The sequence below is a fragment of the Anolis carolinensis genome, chromosome 5 (genome assembly GCF_035594765.1).
Source record: "Anolis carolinensis isolate JA03-04 chromosome 5, rAnoCar3.1.pri, whole genome shotgun sequence".
NCBI classification, from domain to species: Eukaryota; Metazoa; Chordata; class Lepidosauria; order Squamata; family Dactyloidae; genus Anolis; species Anolis carolinensis.
In genome coordinates, this window is record NC_085845.1 from 48,897,269 (window position 1) to 48,918,220 (window position 20,952).

Genomic DNA, 20,952 nt, shown 5'->3' on the forward strand with positions numbered 1-20,952 from the left:
CACTCTCCCCGGGTTGGATTCGAACCTGGCAGCCTTCAGATCAGCAACCCAACCTTGAAGTCACAGGCTTTAACCCACTATGCCACCGGAAGCTCCTACCTTAGATGATGAAGTTGGCATTTTTGAAGATAGCTAAGATTAATCATAATTAAGATTAATCATAGTTTACAGTGGAAACAACATGCTAAGTGATTAACTCAATTATTCTGATAATTTTATCACCATGACATTGGTGCTATTTATTTATTTATTTACAGCATTTATATTCCGCCCTTCTCACCCCGAAGGGGACTCAGGGCGGATCACATTGCACACATAAAGGAAAACATTCAATGCCATGACATAGAACAGAGACAGATACAAGATGCAGGCACCGGGCTGGCCTTGAACTCATGACCTCTTGGTCAGAGTGATTTGTTGATTTGTTGCAGCTGGCTTGCTTTCCAGCCTGCGCCACAGCCCGGTCCTGCTAATCCATGATTTATTTTTTATTTAGATTAGCTACAGTAGGATCTGGATAAATAGTTGAAAAAACTAATTTTTATCATAAAAAAATTCTAAAGCAAGTATTGTATTCTTAAGCCCCTTCTACACTGACATATAATCCACATTATCTGCTTTGAACTGGATTATATGGCAGTGTAGACTAATAATCCAGTTCAAATCAGATAATGTGGATTTTCTGTTTTGATAACCTGGTTCATCTGGCAGTGTAGAAGAGGCTCAGAAACTAAATCCAAAAATATGTACTTTTAACCGTTAATATACAATTACAAAAAGGATAAATAAATCACTGTTGCTATTTCTTTTTGATAGCTGTTATCTCCTGCTGAAAACAATGATACAAGTGTCTACATAAATGCAGTTAAACAAAAGACACAATAAATTTATTGGTTACATTCTGGCGTTGCATAAAATAAAATTATGGCTTTTTTCATGTATGCTTTCCAGTGTCATTACATATTCTAAGATGTTCAATGCAAGAACACAGTAAAACAGCTGAAAATCTGTATGTCGTTTTAGAACCTTTTTAAAATAGCCCAATTACATGTCTATCAGTTCCAATATTTTAATATTCTTATGACAAGAAATACCTTGTATCCCAAACCAAGTTGATAAATAGCAAAAATCTGAGCAGCATTGAGAGCTTCACTGAAAAGATAAACAGCTGTCATCTGCCCACAAAAAACTCTGTTGGCATCTGCTGTTTCTGAAGAGCCCAGGAAACATTTGTCAAATGTCTAAGAAAGAATACAGAATATTCAGATAAATGACAATAAAAAATCAGTTAATGTTAACAATATCACCTTTAGAATGGAATATATATATATATATATATATATATATATATATATACACACACACACACACACACACACATACACACACACACACACCCAAATTGCAACCTAATGTATAGCAAACACACAAACTTTAATTCTATAGCATATTAATTACAATTCATTTGAATATCTGTCTGGCTCTAAGCTGATCATGTCAGTACTGATGCTGATGGGAATGGAGAAGCCCCGTGTTTCTAGTATATTTCACATACATAGCTGACATTTGGTATGGGGAGGGGGTAAGGAAACAGATTGTAGAGTTGTATTAAAACATGGTGAATCTTTTGTTTTCCCTTTCTATTTTGATGATATTTTGAGTATGATAGAAAAGGTCAATTGCCCAATGATATGAACAATGTTGACATATCCATCCCTGACATTTCAATTTTTAAAAAGACATAGGGTTGAGCAACAATGTTATGTGAGGCTTTGGAGAGCCACTACTATTTAGAGAAGTTTGTCCTGGGATAATTAAACTAGTGGCTTGGCTGCATATATATATATATGCACTTAAACTAGAATTTTGATGCAAAGCTACCAAATTCATACCTCCTAAAACAACAATGGGCATCTGCACTGAAACTTGTCCTTGCATTGTCTAAAATATATTGGAGAAATTAAAGAAAACGCTTGATATGAGTGAAAATTTGCTTGTAATAAATATGGAAAATGTGTGTGTGAATGTAATATTTATGTGTACATAGATATGTGTAAAGTACACTTTAGAAAATGACAGTGAATTTTACATAGAATTAGTAGCAATAGCCATATAAAATTGCACCAATATGAAAATTTGAGGAAGATTGCTTAAGGTACACATAGTGATTTCTATAATATTACCAAGACTGTACTCAAAATGTTACACAGGTGTAGCAAAGACCTAAGATCAGTTAAACACACACTAGTTATTTATCATTTCATATGCTAGAACCACCCTATTATAAATTAACTCTGACTATGTGACGATGTATATTTTTACACAATGCCAGCACATATCAATACCACTACTAAAATACCAAGAAAAAATAGCCCATTTAAATAAAAGTATAGTGACAGAATCTGTGCCCATTTAGAGTAGGAATTAGGAACATGCAGATAATTGACCCCATGCAGGGCCAGGGCCATTTTTTGTTATCCTCAGGACTGCCAGCAAGAGAAAATAGTAAAAAATATTGCTGACCTCAGCAATTACATAATCATTTTAATCACCCATTTTAGACAAAGAAAAGGCCTTTTTTCCTCCAGGAAATGACCAGGAATATTACTTCTGAGTCTCTTCATGATAGAAAGAAGGTGTCATATCAGCCTAAAATGACTCAGAGAGAGACCAACACACAGTGACATTTTGGGGCAAAAAATATTTTCAAATATTTTTCAGAGCAGACAGCCCTCCAAGATAGAGCTCTATAGGGATGCAAAATGGTAACGAGTTTTCCCCCCATTCCTGCTCATTTATTTCTACTCCATCAAAAGCAACAAGAGGAAAAAAAGATGCAGCAGTTCAATAGTTTGACCTATTTGTCATAGTTACTTGCTTACATCGTAAATACTGATAAATACTTACATCACTAGTATTGACAAACCATGTTATCTCCCCATAAGATGCCAGTTCTCCATTCACATAACATCTGAGCTCACTGTTCTTCCATCGGTTGTAGATATGCACTATGGTAACCATGTACCACTACAGAAGAAATACAGATGGGTTAGGCTACATCATAAATCAGAACACATAATATTTTAATCAGTCTAACTACCTGGTCTATAACGATGCTTGGCATATACTATGAGAACATCACTTTGAAATCCTGTCTCTAACCTGAACTATCTCATTTCATCAATTTATAAGGAAAGTTCAGCATTCTAAACTGAACAATCATCTATTTAGAGAAACACTGAAATGTTATAGAAAGTAAAAAAAGGTAAAGGTTTTCCCCTTTACAAGTCTAGTTGTGTCCAACTCTGGGAGTTGGTGCTCATTTCCATTTTTAAGCCAAATAGCCGGAGTTGTCCGTAGACACCTCCAAAGTCATGTGGCCGGCATGACTGCATGAAGCGCCATTACCTTCCAGCTGGAGCGGTACCTATTGATCTACTCACATCTGAATGTTTTCGAACTGCTCGGTTAGGTTGCAGAAGCTGGGGCTAACAACGGAAAGTCACCTCGCTCCCCAGATTCGAATAGTGACAAGTAGAACTTAAGGAACATTTTATACTGGGTTTAAAAAAAGTTTCTATTCTTTACTACAAGTACTTCATTACTATATATTAAAGTATGCTTTTAAAATCCTAATTCCTAGATATATAAGACAATAAACAATAAAATATAATTAAACAGTAAATGCTAACAGTAAAATCAAAGTAGAAGTAAAAACAGTTAATGGGGCTCACAATTTATATTATTTGATAAAGAAAAATTGTTTAAGCTGGTGCTGAAAGTACTGTGCTTGTGGCTATTACATGTATTCGATGAGGAGATAGTCCATAGGTGGGACACAACAAACGAAAAGGCTCTCTCATTTGCTAAACCACAATTTACTTAAAGATCCTTCTGAAAATCTCAGACATTTTCAGCTACAAAATAAATTCAGATATCTTTTATCTCCGTCTCTTCTTTATATAAAAAAAGAATATAACTTCAGATTGCATAGGTTATGACAGCAAATTATTCATTCAATGATTTAAAAACATCCAAAATAATTAAAAGCAAATAGTACATTATCCGTACTTTTGTAACATTATAAAATTCAAGTCATTTGAATGTAAAACTCACCTTTTGGGGCTTGAAATCAAATTTCACACAGTGCTGGAAGCCTTTCCCTTTTGATTTAATTGAGGTCACAACTAAACAGCCTCCAACAAAATGTGCAGAATAACCAAGTCCTTTGCTTGTTCGAAAACTGCAGCAAGATATTTAAATTGATAAGATTTAGCACTAATTCACATGGAGTTGTTAGATATAGTACAGCATATTCACAAAAAATGAGCTACAATTTAAAAACACTATAATTGCAAATATGCAATACATTGGTGAATGTCATCTTTTAAAGCAGAGCTAGAGAAATATATTTCAGAAGATATAAAATAATTCATACATACCAATATAAGTAAGGCTTATCCTTATCTACGTTGATATTATTTACAGGGTCCATTCTTAACCAGGTATGAAAGGTAAATCCATTCTGATAGGGCCACTTGGCTATAGGAGGTAAGGCAATTGCCTAGAAAAAAGAAGTTAATATAAAGCAATTGATCACCATAAAACAAGGGACTTGGAAAACAGGAAAGGATGGAGTCAAGGATTTACATGGTTAATGTAAGTGGAGTGGATACTGAAGTTTGCTTACATACAGAAGTCACAATGAGGGGGCCTGTAAAAACCATTTAAACATGATCATACCTATGATATCTAATACTGAAGAATACCTAAACTCTACTAAAATTGAAGCTATTAAAAACTAAAGTCTTCTTTCTTCTTAAACTTGGAAATTTATGTTTATTTCTGTTTGACACATAGACCTTTGCTTTCATTGTCAACAACTCCTTGTTAATGCTAAATACAATGGGATGTTTTTGTGGCCTAGAAGTACTTGTCTTGCAGTATATACATAGAAGTAAACCTACACTGTATAGAATTGCCATTTCTTGAATTGAAAGCAGGTTCAGCCATTGTTTGTTTGGAGGAATACCAGGGACTGTAAGCTGTCAGAGGTAGGAACTGGCAAAACCATTTCTGAGAATTGCGTGCCTAAGAAAAACCTATGACATCTATGGAGTCTCCATAAATCAACATACAACTTGAAGACACATATACTCAGATACATATTGTCTTAATAAGGAAATATGCCCCATCTTGCAAAATACTTAGACAAGTTCCATTAATTCAAGGAAGGATCCACTCTTTCCATAGGCAGACCTTGAGATTGTGTGTGTACATGTACAAGTGGTCCCCAGGTGACCCCATAGGCAAGAAATCATGACAAAAGAGCAGACCCCATGCTGAATTAATGGAACTTGCCTGTAATTTGCAAGTGTTGAAACAGCAAATTGTCAATACCGAAAGGTAGGGGAAACTCATACTCATATTTAAAGAGGAGTGTGTTTTGAAAGAAGTATTGCTGCTAAGAAGCTTTTAAAATAAAATAACTTCTACAGTTATAATCAGATTTTTATGCATATTGTTCTTTGTTCAAATATACAATACTGCATAGCAAACAATTTCCTTCCCACTGTTGCGCTTCAGACTTACAGCATAAATCTCTACTGGGACTTCTGTAATCCTGAAGTGAAAGACACTGTCCAGATGATCAATAGCAATGAACAAAAACATCAAAGAACTTGAGTGTCAGCATACTTCTCATTACATTGCTAAACTCTGCAGCTATCCCTATCTATGCGCCATGCCATAAATTCTTCCAGAGAGGATCTATCAGTAATCAGCTTGTATCTCTGAACAGCGCATTCCTGGGAGAATGTTAAGTGCAATAAATTTCCAACTGGAATTATTCCTTAATATCTCATCCCTAATAGGAAACATTTCAATACTGGAGCTATTTAAATATCGAGAAAAACTAAAATACCTGTTCTAGTTATACCATATATCAAATTTTTTTAGTTAACACAATATCTTGCTTAAAAGTAAATACAATACCACGTAGTGCTCCTTTTCTCAAAAGTAAACAGTCCCACATCTGCCTTTCTAGAGCAAACTATAGGGACTTCATAGAAAGAGAGAAGAAGAAGGGAATGCAAAGGTCATCAAGTACAACCCCAGAGAGATGGTGATCCAACCGTTGTTTAAAGATCTCAAGAGAAGGCACCCTATTCCACGGCAGTCTATTCAACTTCTGACAGCTCATACAATGAGAACATTCTTCCTGATGTGTAGATGGCTGTTATAATACCATGGGCAAGTCAGTATATTTTTGTAGATTCTGCTTAACAATGGCTCTGTGTAACAATATAGTCTTACCCACAGCTGGAATATTACTATCGAATGTTCAATATTAAGGGCTTAGTAAGACTAGGAACAGCATGTGATGTTCACTTGGTTAGCCAAAGCATTAATAGACAAATTTTAATGCAAATGGAATAGAAACAGAAAGATGGGACTTACCGCAGCACTTTTTCCTGGAAAATTGAAGAAGGCATCAGGTCCATATTTCTGAGGCATATGTTTTAATACAGACAACAGCTTTCCTGCATGTGGTGGCTATTCAAATAATAATTTTAAATGAAATTCAGTTCTATATTTCAATATAAAATACTTGGACTTTAGCATTTTTATAGACATAAAAATTATAATCATGTTATTGAACATAAATGGTCACACATAGCTTTACTGACACTGTAGATCAGTGGTTCCCAACCTTTTTTGACCAGGGACCATTGACCAGGGACCACTTTGACCAAGGACCACTCTCCAACATTAGTAACAAAAGGGTTACAAATCAGTTATTGGTCAACTTTAGATTCGGTTTGGTTATTTGGGGTGCTGATTCAGAAAATTGTATTGGATAGACCACATCAGCTCTAGTTTCTGATACAGAACAAATGCCATTCAGTAGTCTCCATCTTTAAACCATATTTAATAATCTAGAGCTGATGTGGTCAATTCAATGTAATTTTCTGAATCAGTACCCCAAAGAACCCCAGGAACAGGCCTAAAAATGAAGACACCAAGGGAAAAAAAATTTTTTTGGTTGAGCTGTGTTATTATCCGTAGTAGTAATGATGAGGCTGCAGACCATATTTTAGTTCTTGTGGACCACTGGTGGTCCATAGACCACAGGTTGGGAACCAGGGCCTTCTCGGTGGTGGCTCCTCGGCTGTGGAACACCCTCCCCAGCAACATACGGCAGATACCAACTCTCCTAGGCTTCAGGAAAGCCTTAAAGACATGGTTGTGCACACAGGCTTTTAATGAATGAGAACATGGACTTTACATGACCTGTACGAAGACTTGAGGATTCTGGATGAATGGTTTTTAATCTTGGACATTCTTAAAATTTTAAATAATGTGTTTTTATTTTGTAATGGTATCTGTTTTATATGAACTGTTGTTTTGTAGATTGTTTTATATGAATTGCTGTTTTTACATTGTTTTAGGCATTGAATTTTTGCCTATTTACTGTAAGCCGCTTTGAGTCTCCTAGGAGAGAAAGGCAGGGTAAAAGTAATGTAAATAAAATAAATAAACCACTGGTATAGATGATGTCTACTACTCCCACTATGCTATTTCAATCATAATGACAAAATATTAATATTTCCTGTAGTACATAAGCAGATCTATGAAGATAGTTTTACATTGACTTATTATCACTAGGTGACAATATTCTACAGATTCCTTCTATGTAATTTTTTTCTATTAGCTATACAAACAATATATATAATATGACTCACAGGAGGTACTCACGGTCTCCCTTACCCACCTCCAAAAATTCTATCAGTTCATGGCATTATCTAGGTCTTCCAGGCTATTCTATGGTATGCTTCTTCTTGAAGTTATCATAAAATCACACTGGAGGAACTAGCAAATTCCTAGACAGGATACCTCTATAGGAATTTTCTAGCTCTTCCAGGGCAATCCCATGGTAACTTCTGGCAGAAGCGGTTCATTTCAATAGGGTTTGCTATTATCTATAATTTCCTTTTTCCACAGTAACTTCAGGACTGTATCACCCATAGATAAAGCGGTCATGCTGTACATTTGTATGAGGATTCAATTAAATCTTGTTCAAAAAATCAATTTTTCTCCATTGCTCTTTGCTCATTGAGAATCTTACTTACCCATTTTCCTTTGTCTCCTTGAAGTCTACTGAAATATAGCTTCAACTCTCGAACTGTCACGCTGTAGCTTGCTAACACTCCAAGCATGTCAACTAGCAAGTCTAAGGGAAATGAGTTATTAAAACTTAGATTAATAACAAGAACATTTTATCATACCAATAAAAAGTATGATGCAAAAATTCTGTAGTTTAAGCAAAACCACAGCTACTTGCTATTCAAAAACCTTTTAAGAAATCATACCTGCAATCATATTGTCAGCTTGATCAATTCTCTCCAGCACTTGCTCTACGAGACCCACTTCTGTACAAATCTGCAGATTTCGTATACTTTTCTTCAGGATGGCTGTGAACATGCTCCATACCTCAGCTTGGCAAGTGACATCACACTTATCCAACAAGTCCACCATGCAAGTAATGCTCTCTCCTTCTTGTATAATAAAATTCATTTCCAGATCAAAATGACCTCCTACAAGCTTCAATAAAAAAAGACCAATGTCAGTATTTTTATCTCTTCAGAATTATTTTTCTAAGTGTACAATATTTAATAAGAGCATTTCTTTCTTGGCGCTGTATGGTAAGAAAATCTGGATCCCAGTGTGAGGGAAGGCAGGCAATGTGGGGTGATGGGTCCCCCATGTCCGCCATCAGATTTCCCACGATCCGCAGCAAATCGGGGGCTCAATGTGATAAGGTCCTTACTTAACTACACTCTTTAAAAGAGTCACTACATTGATGAGCACAGATTGTGGCTCATAGTCTCCAGTCTGTAATACCACCTGTCAGCTCGTCTGACAAGGGTCATCACAGTAAGGACTGTATTAAACTTAAAGAAATACATACACTGATTATACAAAGTTCATGATGGTGATCTGTAATGAAAAGGAAACTAATCAGGTAGGATTTTTTATATTGAAACATGTTCCTTCTGACATAAGATTTACCAAATACAGTTACTCTTCTTTGCTCTTCCCTGAATCCCAGTAGTTACTACTCATTACTCAGGGTTTGAAGTGTTGGAGAGATATATAAGCTGGGAAGCACATTTTTCAGTATTTCCAGAATAAATCAGAAATGATGTCAAGCATCTCAAGATTAGGAAGCTATAATAAAATGTATCTTGGATTCATAAAGAGAATACACAGATAATTGAAATGAATAAGCAAGTCTTTTTCTCAGTCTTTACAATCTCACTGATATAAAAAAAACAATGGAACAGGAAACAAGTTATAATAGATATACGTTTCTTCAGTATTTATACATTTGTGGATGCAAATCAATAGAAGAAAAATCTTAGTATCTCAAATTATTGTTTGCTACCTCACATTATAGTACTAGGGGACATCCTTTGTTCAGAATGCATTAACCGGTACTTGATTGTTTGTTGTCTGGAATTCTCGTTTCTGAGTGTTCTTTATTTACTGTCTTGATTCTTGATTCTTTATTTACTGCCTTTATTTACTGTCTTGAGTCCCAAACAAAGAATGCCCAAGGCAGCAACAGCTAGGGTTTGCAGCTGCAAGGCTACTTAATGCTAATCAAGCTGGCTAATTGCAACGTTCACTCTTGCCTCAAACAGACAAGTTTTTTTCTCCCATACTGGACATTCCACAGATATATATACCCCACTTGCCTCATTTCCAATAGAACAAACCTCTGAAGATGCCTGCCACAGATGTAGTTGTGTCAGGAGAGAATGCTACTAGAACATAGTCATACAGGCCAAAATATTTGGAAGGACTACAAAAAATTTGGAAGACTACAAAAACAAAACTACAGTTGAAAGACAGCTTTTTGAAGGACTAAGGTTGAAATAGGCACCCAAATCTTCCTAACACTTATTGATATGGAAGTTGAAAAAGTATGTACTGACACTAAAAGCCCTGATACTATTAACCAGATAGCCAATATTCTTAGACACCAAGGGCCAGTCTAATGAGCAGAGGTTAGAGTTCAGACAACCTGTCAAATAACCAGGTCTAGTTATTTTATGTTATGTAAGCAAGTACTACAACTAAAACTATTATATCAAACAGTACCAGAAAGAATGTATATTATGACTCCCATCCGCAGGACCAGTTTAACTTATCTGTGTCCAACAAAAAAAATTGTCTTCTCTAGACATTTTCTTTGGCCAGGAATCCTTCCTTTATATAGTGTTAGTTATTATCCGCAGTTTTACACCTCCACATGAAGTCTGGGAACACAGGGGTCATACCTGTATACCTACAAAGCTTATGAATTCAAGCATATAATTAGTACTGAAATTAATTGAATTAATCAACACCTGTGATAGTGAAAAATTATTACGGATAAATCTGGCTCAGTGGCTTCTTAAAAGTTCATTTCTATAAGTAAATGTATTGGTTCTGACCATCAACACCCATGCCAACACTTTATAGACCATACATTTTGCTGTTAACTAAAGTGACCTTACCTTCACCTCAATTCTCCACCACCCATCTTTCACTTTTGGCTACATGTACCATTATCAGTAACCACCCATCCAAGAAGTTGACAAATTAGTTTTCCTATCTAATCTGCAAAACACAAATAATTCACTAGCCATTAAAAGTAGCACAATCTTAGGATCCAATACCGGATACAAGTCTTAAATATCCCTCGTTTAAGTGTTTTATTAAATTACTTTAAGAAAATATGGGAAACGCTTACATGTAAATTGTACTGAATTTGATATACTGTTAATATGCAAACATATTATAGATGCACATAAGTACACACCTCTACAGTATGTCATATTAACCCTTTCTAATGGCAATTTGAAGCTGATCAACCTTCAAGACACAAATTTGCTGCCAAAGACAGGGATCACATAATCCAGGCCCATACACAGGCTAGTTATTATCTGAGCTGCAGTAATGGCTGTGCACAGCAAAATGTAATCTCGGGAAATGTCACAGTAAGTTATGAATATCTGAGCAGCCTAATGCACCTTACTAGCCATGAAGTGTGAGAATGTAATCTTATTACCTTTTTTATGGTTGTATTTTTTTTGAATAATGTAGCCTTTGAACTGATGTATAGTTTTTCCCTGCACTTTAGCATGATTTGGTCTCCCATGTCACACAGTTCATTTTTCAGAACTCCCCAATTCAATGTATTTTAAGTCTTAGGCTCAACTTCATAAACAATCTTTATAACAACCCACTGGGTGATATAATATTTTCCATCGCTAGATTGTGGTATAATGTGTAAGCATACAGCAATGATTTTAAAGCAACAGATTTGAAGCATTCAAATACATCTTCATGAGTTTTACATTTCATTTTAATATTTGCCTTGGCTATTCGTAAATTTAAATAAATCATAAATATATCAATATCTGGGTGAATACAAGAAGAAATGGCAATCCTTTGTAGTTGACATTTGCAGATTACATGTCTCAATATCAGTTCTTCCCCCTCTAGCATCTTTAACAACCGTAGCGGAGGTTTTTCCTATACATTAAAGGGTATTTATAAAAGATAATTTTGATGCTTCCCAAAATTAGTCAAGAAATCATTATATATCAGCATAACAAAATAGAAGCCATACACTTTCAAAAGAGGCCATATGTATTGTGTAAACATGTTTTTCACCTGAGAAAATACAAGATATACCAGTATCCTGAGGAAAACAAGGACACCACTCAGCATAGAGTATGGAGATATGATGCTTCTTTCCATCTCTGACCAAAAATAGCAAGTCTCACCCTTGCATCACCCCCAAAGGGACAATCCAATTTTTGGATTGCTGTAAGTTTTCCGGGCTGTATGGCCATGTTCCAGAAGCATTATCTCCTGATGTTACACCAACATCTATGGCAGGCATCCTCAGAGGTTGTGAGGTATGTTGGAAACTAGGCAAGTGAGATTTAAGCACCCCTGTCTCAAGCACAGTTGGTGGGGACAAGAGAGGGGGCCTTCTCTGTGATCACCCCACTCCCATGGAACTCCTTCCCTAAAGAAATAAAAATGGCCCCCACCTCCTCTACTTTAATAAGCTTTGAAAAACTCATTTAGGCACCTAGCATATGAAGAGGAGGAAGGCTAGTACACCTTATATATATCCTTGCCTAGATATCGGACACCTACTTCACCCTGTGGAAATTATGTGTGATGGATTATATTATGTTTATTTAAGTTCAATTATGTATTATTTTTATTTAGCTTTATACGTTTATTTTGAGATTGTTTTATTTGATTTATCATTGTCTGTTTTTGGCATCAAATGTTTGCCATTTTGTCACTTTTGTTGGAAACTCTTGGGGAGATAGAGCAGGGTACAAATAAAGTATTATTATTATTATTATTATTAACATTATTATTATTAATATTATTATTATTCTATCTGTGGGACATTCCACAGATATACAAACTTCATTTGCCTAGTTTCTAACAGACCTCACAACCTCTGAGGATGCCTGCCACAGATGTGGATGAAACTTCAGGAAATAATACTTCTGGAACATGGCCATACAGTCTGGAAACCTCACAGCAAACCAATGATTCCGGCCATGAAAGCCTTCGACAACCCAATTTCTGCCTATTTGCTTCTGTCTCTGCTCTCCCCGCTAAGAACTTCTGCTCACAGATCTCCATCTATTTGTAGGACTAGGCATTTGAGAGGCCCTATACTATCTATCTCCTGCCCTGATTTTTGGGCAATCTTTGGAGAAAGAGGAAAATAGCTGGTTGTGCTGCTGTCAATGGGGTTGCCCCTTTGGGGGTGATGCAAGGGTGAGACTTGCTTTCCCTGGTCAGAGATAGAAAGAAGCTGTTTAGACCTCATAAACCTGAAATCAGTATCATTTTAAGACCTAGCCTACTGCTAATAAGTAAGGATGTGCTTCACAGGCAGTGAAAAAGTAAGTCAGTGAGCAACCACCGGAAATGCAAAAGCAGAGGGAGATACTGATGGGGGCACAGTTGCATTGTCAGTGGATATGGACACCAAGGTTAAAAATGCTACTTCTGAGTGCTAATTCAGTGAAAAACTAAGCCAGTAGATATTACCGATCTTGTGCATTCATTTATGTAGGGTAAGGTCAACCCAGGTTTTCAGTTTACTAGGGAGATGGTAGCGTTGAAATGAGTGGCACAGATACTATAGTGTCAGTGGGTAAAAATCTTGGAGCCAGTCTGACCAAAGCTAGGATCAATGGAATATTTATTTACTTTATTTATACTCTACTACATGGCAATGATAGAGGTAAAGAAACTATAGGCTATCACAGAGTCATCCATTGGAGGTGTCTTGAGAGATCAAAGGTTTAAAATTTGTTTAACACTTTGCAGAGAAAATCACTCATATACACTGACTTAGATATTGTATTTTATACAGGTCAGTTGAACCCTAACTGCCATCTTCTTGGCCTGTGTTACAACATACATTGTGAACTGCAGTCTGAGTATGTCAACATGGTACTTGGAGAACTTCCCCTTTTCCTGGCACATAAAAGTGATCAGGGAGATAATAACTAAGTAAGTTAATAGCAAGGCTTAGTTCCAGCCTAATTAAAAGGTGACTGAAAAAGCCCTCCATGAATCCCCATTGTACCTGCCAACCATCTACATTCAATTCTTAGGCAGGGCACTGTAGTGTGTGGTGGCCTCCCATCTCATGTGGTTCCTCAATTACATAGATTTTTGAGATGTTTTGTATTGGGCTTCAGGTCTGGTTGTGAGACAAGAGACAATTTGAATTTCCTTGGTAGTGCAGAGGAATATATCCCTGTTGATTCTTCTGGATCTCCAGCTGTTTCTCAGCTATGGTATGCCCGTCTACACTGACCACTTAATGACTTGACATGCCCAATGTTGTTCCCAAACTCAAAACACAATGAAGTCATTGGATTATAACCCGCTTCAACCTCCCTTCTAAAACAGACGGTACAACAATGTTTATTTTCATCTCTGGAATATTTACTATCCAAGTTTTCCACAGATGAGCAACAAAACTGAAAGATTATATAGGAAAAGCAGACAATTTATTGTGATACAATTTTCATTCTAAAATCCTACTGGAAGTTGCTGTATGAAAACAAACATTTAATCATTGAATTCAATGTCCACTTTGAATTGTACTACATATAACCTCATCTTGCAAAATAACCAATTTTCAACTATAGTTTAATTCAGATACCAAGGTAAAATTCTAGCCTAAAGTCATATGCAAAATATGTGTCTTCCTATACGAAATGATATTTCCAAAATCTATTACATCACAGATTCATATATGAACACTGAAAGCCAATAAATCACTTAAATCATGACACAGAGGCCTTTTTAGAATTTGCATTTGCCTATAGTAAATACTGCCATGTTCTTTAATAGCATGCTAGTGCAATCTTACCAAACTACTGATTTATGGTTGTGACAACTTTTCAGAATCAGAAATCCATCACTGTATGACATCCACTAGAAAGTCAGTTCAAGTTGCATTACTCTAAATTTAAACTCTGTGTAATATATAAGTAACAAAGCAAAAACACTATACCATGCTGATCTTTTTTTTTCCTTACTCTTCACCTCACTCTAGGGATATGCATGATACATATTGATAAACACACCTGTACCAATGTACAGCATTATTCAAAGAGGTTTCTCAACATTTTGTTATGAGCATACTAAAATGTGGGAAAATATACCTTAGATATGAATGGCAATTTTCTCACATCAAAAAAAGCTCCAAAATTATGAGTATCAGAACTACTTATCTATATTTTAACAACATTTGTACAGGAAAAACAAACACATAAAAAGAATCACTGTACCTTAAGGAAAAACTGAAGGGATTTTATCAAAAGAGCATGACCTTGAAAAACTTCAAAGAGCTTCAAAAATGACAAACTTCATCTGATGTCAGAGTGGAATTATTGGCTCTCTAGGTCAAGAGATCAGTAAACACAATGTTTACACTGAAATCTTCGTTCACCTTTAATGAGTCTGTATCCATCGGAAGAGTCAAATAAAAAGCATAGAAGTTTTTTGCTTAGTTTTCATGTCAAGAGACCATGTCATGTTCAAGCAGATCAGACAACATCTACCAAATAAAGTTATTTAAAATTTCATCACCCTCATAAGATATTATGGTCCTCCTAAAAATAATTCCCTCTCTTGATTTCTCAGATGGCAAGAAATAGTACAGATTATAATTTATGTAATTTTTCTTCTGAGTGATTTCATACCTAGTAGTGAGGAATGTTCATACCTTGCCTTTGGAATGAAGTACTACTAACATCTCACTTTGACATGCACCTCACTATTCCAGAATTTGACAAACCAAGTCAACATGTCAAACACCTGGGACGCAATATAATAATTAACCCCACACATTAATATACTGCTAGAGCACTTTTCCCCAGTGTGGAAAATCAAGATGTTTTCAACATCACATAAGCTCCAGACAACATGGACAAGAAGAAAAATGTTGAAGTTGCAGCTAAAACCCCTGGAAAATAGCAGACCAAAATAGAACATATTTAGATCTCATGGAAATCCTTAATACAGAACACACTGAGGATTAACAGGAAGATATACTTATGAGGTTCTAGAGCAGTGATTCCCCAACTTTTGGTCCTCCAGTTGTTTTGAACTTCAACTACCAGAAATCCCAACTGGCTTACCAGCTGTAAAGAATTGTGGAAACTGGAGTCCAAAGTGTTTAGGTCCCAAGTGTTTTGGCCTACCAGAAATCCCAGCCAGTTTACCAGCTGTTAGGATTTCTTGGAGTTGAAGGCCAAAGCATCTGGAGACCCACAGGTTGAGAACCACTGTTCTAGAAGAAGATTTCAATTGTTCTTTATAAGTGTATGTCTTGATAGACTTTTAACAAGCCATACATAATAATTCCCAGCTACACATGTGACAACATGTGACTAAAAAGAGCCACCTTGTATATACTGGGCCACCATGCATACAACCTGTGACCAATAAGGGCCACAATGCAATATTGTGGCTTGACATGTATTTGATAATCTCATCCAGACCATTTTTTCACAGCCAGACCTACAACAAGTATAAAAAGTGTATTAAGTGCCTGCTGGATCACCATATATAGATGGCAGACTGTGGGTGACAGGTTGTTTATATTTTATATGAATTTTATATATACATAATTCAAAATGTCATAACTCACCGACTGACAATCTCAAAAATAGTCCCCCATCCCCATTTCCACTCTTGAAAAGATCCATCTTTTGGGGTGTTTCTGGTGAACAGTGTGAAGGGGTAGGAGTGAAAATATCTTCCTTTCACTAATAGTTAATAAAAATCCCCTTCCTTATCTGAACACATAAATGCAAGTTGTAACACTACTGGAGCACAGTGCAAGTTTGGTCCACCCTCTATGTGATGGGAACAGATCAACAAAAATTTGAGGACACTATTTTATCACCACATTTCTCACCTTCCCAGGCCTTTCACACACAGCCTTTCAATTACTTTATAAGAGTTTGTCCATAATTCACCACCTACATCAACACTGCCACCCTCCCTCTGGATGCACTTTTCTGATACCCTTCTTAAACTACTGTGAACAGATTAGACAATAATAATAATAATAATAATAATAATAATAATAATAATAATAATAATAATGCTTTATTTATAACCTGCCCTATCTCCCCGAGGGTACTCAGGGCAGCTTCAGATGATGTCTGACTGCAGTAGTGTATGCAACTGCCAGGGATCAAACAGCACAGTATTGAATACAAAGAGGTAGAAAATATCTATGTGCTCACACACACACAAAGCCTCTTAAGGGTGCTGCTGCTAATTTCATATTTTCATAATTCTAATAACCTTCTCAAACCAGGACAGTTACTTCCTATTTTGAGGAACAGTCTGCATATGACAAAATAAGATTCTATAAGCCTTAAAAAGTTGTTGGGGCTCCCAAATGTGTTAAAATGGACAATCAAATCCAACAGATGCTTAGAGATGTTACTTGTAAGGCAACCCTTCCACCCCCCCCACCCCCCGCATGCACACACACACCTTTCAATTTGCAAGGTTCTGGAGAGCCTTTTGGAAAAGGAGGTATCTCTTTTCTTGACCTATACTTTCCATTACCATTTTTGCTACTACATTATTGAACCTAACTGTTTTTGGTCAGCAGTGTTTATTCTTCTGTATAAAACAGAATTACTACATAGTTATATTATGTTTTCATGCATTCTGTTATTAAGAGGACAATATAACTTTTATAAGCATAGAGCACAACCAATTTTACAGCCTTAAGTTAAAGTGATTTGATGCATATGATTAAACAACGTATCATACAAAACGACTGCTCGGCTGAAAATGAAAGAGATGAGCACCATCTCATGGGCGTTAGAGGTAATGTGCTGAAAATAAAATTCATGTGTATGTCTCCTCTGGTCAGAATCGGTTTTCTCGTAATTCTCCAAAATCCCTGAAAATTATACACAATGTATGCTTTTAGTCATTTTTAATTATTTTAAATGAGTACAGTATGATTAGCACAAATCATATGGAAAATATTGTATAATATTTAAATTACTAACTACACCTATCCATAATTTTTTGTGAACAGACACCAGAATTTGGGAGTAGATAATATACTTTCTTAAGAATAGATAACACGGAATATATGTCTAAAGTGGCCCCAACTCAGGCCATTTCAAAGCTCACTTTTGTATACATAAGGATATGTTTGTAGTGTACACTAGCTGTTTAAGTGAAAAAATATAAATATACTACTGTAGATGCAGTGTTAATGTTGATGCAATGTAAGATTTGTGTTGCTTATATTTCACTAAATGTGGGAATGAAATCCTCTGCAACTTCATTATACTTTTTCACAGCATTCTTAATTTTAAGCAATTACAGTACAGTGGAGAAAGATTAACTAACCTAGATAAAATCATTAACTCAAGAAAAATGAGTCATTGTGACAAAGCTGAAGCTTTCCATTTCCTCTAAGCGGTCTGTTTTACCTCAACCAATGTACTTGATATCCTTGAGTACAGTTACCTGCTAACCTGAAATTTTACCCGTTAACAGCAGTTATCTCAGGGAAGTGCTGCACCAGCTTCTCTGTCAGTTCAGGTTACAACTACCTGTCTGCTGCCATGCAGCCTTTTGGTCACATGTTCTTAAACTTAACTGGCATAACAATGCATCAGTCTAAGAACACAGTCTTAATTGGCCAATTGAATCCAAACTCCTCTCCAGGCTAGGAGTAGTTGACATTTCCCATGACTATCCTTGCAATGTCTAATTTTGAACCAGAGGTATGGCTCCAGAGTACTTGGATTTGGTGTAATTCAGCTCCTTTCCTGGCTTACCCCTTTCCCACCCACTTTTTGTCCTGGCAGATCTTAGTCAGCAAAGCAGCAATTTGCTCCCTCAACTGAATGTTGGCAGAGGGCTGAAAGAAGAGCAGTTCTGAGATCAGATGACTTTTCTGATGTTTGCATCTAATCTTAACCTTTCTAGAGCCAAAACATCCTTGAGTCAGGATAGTGCCTATATAGCATTGCAAACTGATTAACACTGAACATGTTAACAGAAAGAAAACATATCCAACTTGCTAGCTTAAATAATAAGTAGTAATTGTTAGGATTAATAATGATAGAGTAATTTATACCTTAATTTAAAGTCATCCTTTAAGTATTTCTGAAGAGAAGCATTTAAATTTAATTGACATGTTTGACAAATGCACCAATGCTGTATATAGTCACCAAATATTGGTGTGTCGCATAGGAAGAAAAATGCACCAAGTAGTACTACTAAATATAATAATAATAATAAATAATAAGTTAAAACACAATCCATACATTAAAACAGTATAGCAATATAAGATAAACAAGATAAAACATAAAACAACATAAAACATATCAGATACTTTAAAACCTGGGCATGAGTACAGTATGTGCAGGACTCTGAGTAAGGTTGAAGAATAGTATGGGGGTGATCAGGAGAAAGGCAGAAAATCTCATTAAAAACAGTTAACAAACCTACAAGTCTGAGGGCAGGGATAAAGAGAAGCGATTGTAAACAAGTTGGGTAACTGACTTGACTATTCAATCAAAAGCGCAATGAAACAGCCACGTTTTGAGGTCCTTATGAAAGGTGGCCAGCAAAGGTGTCAGTCTGATCTCTCTGGAGAGGAAGTTCCAGAGCCGAGGGGCCACCACCGAGAAGGCCCTCTCCCTCATCCCCACCACTTGAGACGGAGGCGGGAATGAGAAGGGCCTCCCCAGAAAATCTCAAGGCTCGCATGGGTTCATATAAGTCTAGAAATATTAATTAAAAACAAAATAAACTTGGTCAATTAGTCAGTGTAAGTACAATTCAAGATATTCACTGAGTTCAATAGCTTAACATACACAAAGATCGCCAGTTAAGTGCACTATCCATTTTTGATTAAGCATTTGTTAATGGAACTAGAGATGTAAAAAAATAACAAAAACAAATTTGATTAAAATCTCTTTTGTTTTGCTTAGCAAAATAAATACCAACTGTTATATTTTCATGTATACATTATTAATTATGTCAATGACTTCATTAACTTGTTAAATTTAGCTTTTGAATTATGAATGAATTTTGAACCCCATTCTGACTGATATTTTGCTACTTACAGAATGTGAATGTTTTCTATTATATTCTGATACCTCTAAAAATCTAAAGCTTTCTAGACATCTTACAATATAAAACTTAAATGCACATAACATGAGCTTCATTTACAATGTCAACAGCTCAATGTTCAAACAGAATAAAAATAAAGTAAAACACAGAACAGCTTATGAAGCATGATAATAATATAATTGCATGGCCTATATAATCTTACCAGTCCTATTTTGGACAATATGAAATGTCTGGACCATTTTCAAAGGCATCATATACTGGACTGTGTTAATTCAAACAAGAGGTTGCTAGGCAGTCAGAATATCTGTAGCCAGATTGTCTCTTTCCAGACATAATCCTAATTGGTATATAACCCTCATTAGATAAGATTCATGATGAGGCCACCTGTGTCTCTGATGACAAAAACGAATCCAAGAGCAAACTCCGCTCACAGCCTAATCTATGAACATGATCATCTTTTGGCGATATCTGATATATTAACTTGAACATTTGCTGCTTTGCTAACTTAGCCTGCATATCCCTACCATTCCCTATGAATAGGTTGGACAACAGTCAGTTGGGCAAAAAAACCCCAAAAAACACATGAATAGCACCTCAATCTTGTCTGGATCAAGTTGCAAGACCTTTATCCAATCTGTTGCCACATTCTGGTAACTATTCTAGCAATTGAATGCTGCTATTTGCAAACATTTGTTTTATTTGATCCCACAATCTAAATATATCTCAATAGTACTGAATAGCTTCCCATCATAAGGAGATGGGACTTCCATACTGGATCCCAGGGTTCAAAACTCTACTCGGCTATGAAAACCACTGAGTGACCTTGACAAACTCACACTCACTTATCATCAGAGCAAAGCAAATGTAAAACCCTTATGAACAAACCTGACTAAGAAAAACCCAGAAATGACTTGAAGGCACACAACAACAAGACTGAGAAAACATATGTGAGCCCCAAACAATGCAAAATTAAAATATCTCTCGAAAGCTAGGGACTGTTAAATAGGGGAATTTCAACTTGCCCAAGGAAGGTTCACAGAGAAATCTGTATAACATAACCCAAAACCAAAAAGATTTTTGACCATCTGTGCTTTGCTGAAATGGGGCAAGAGTGTGTGTGGGGGGGAGGGGGGATATATTACCAGAAAACGAATATGCTGTTCAACAGCAGATTTGAATCATTTGAGAATCAGTGGTCTGTACAAGCTA

At 36.0% G+C, this 20,952-nt stretch overlaps 1 protein-coding gene across 6 annotated transcripts in view; it reads right to left on the reverse strand.

Moving 5' to 3' along the window:
* lrba (LPS responsive beige-like anchor protein) overlaps positions 1–20,952 on the reverse strand; it is a 424,775-nt gene that overhangs the window by 376,847 nt on the left and 26,976 nt on the right. For all 6 annotated transcript variants that reach the window (XM_008111987.3, XM_008111990.3, XM_008111989.3 and 3 more), the window contains exons 3-9: positions 8,373–8,604; positions 8,133–8,233; positions 6,460–6,555; positions 4,443–4,564; positions 4,117–4,243; positions 2,908–3,027; positions 1,095–1,241 (exon numbers count right to left, since the gene is read on the reverse strand). In XM_008111987.3, coding sequence (XP_008110194.2) covers positions 1,095–1,241; positions 2,908–3,027; positions 4,117–4,243; positions 4,443–4,564; positions 6,460–6,555; positions 8,133–8,233; positions 8,373–8,604 — 945 coding nt within the window. The remainder of the gene's footprint in view (positions 1–1,094; positions 1,242–2,907; positions 3,028–4,116; positions 4,244–4,442; positions 4,565–6,459; positions 6,556–8,132; positions 8,234–8,372; positions 8,605–20,952) is intronic.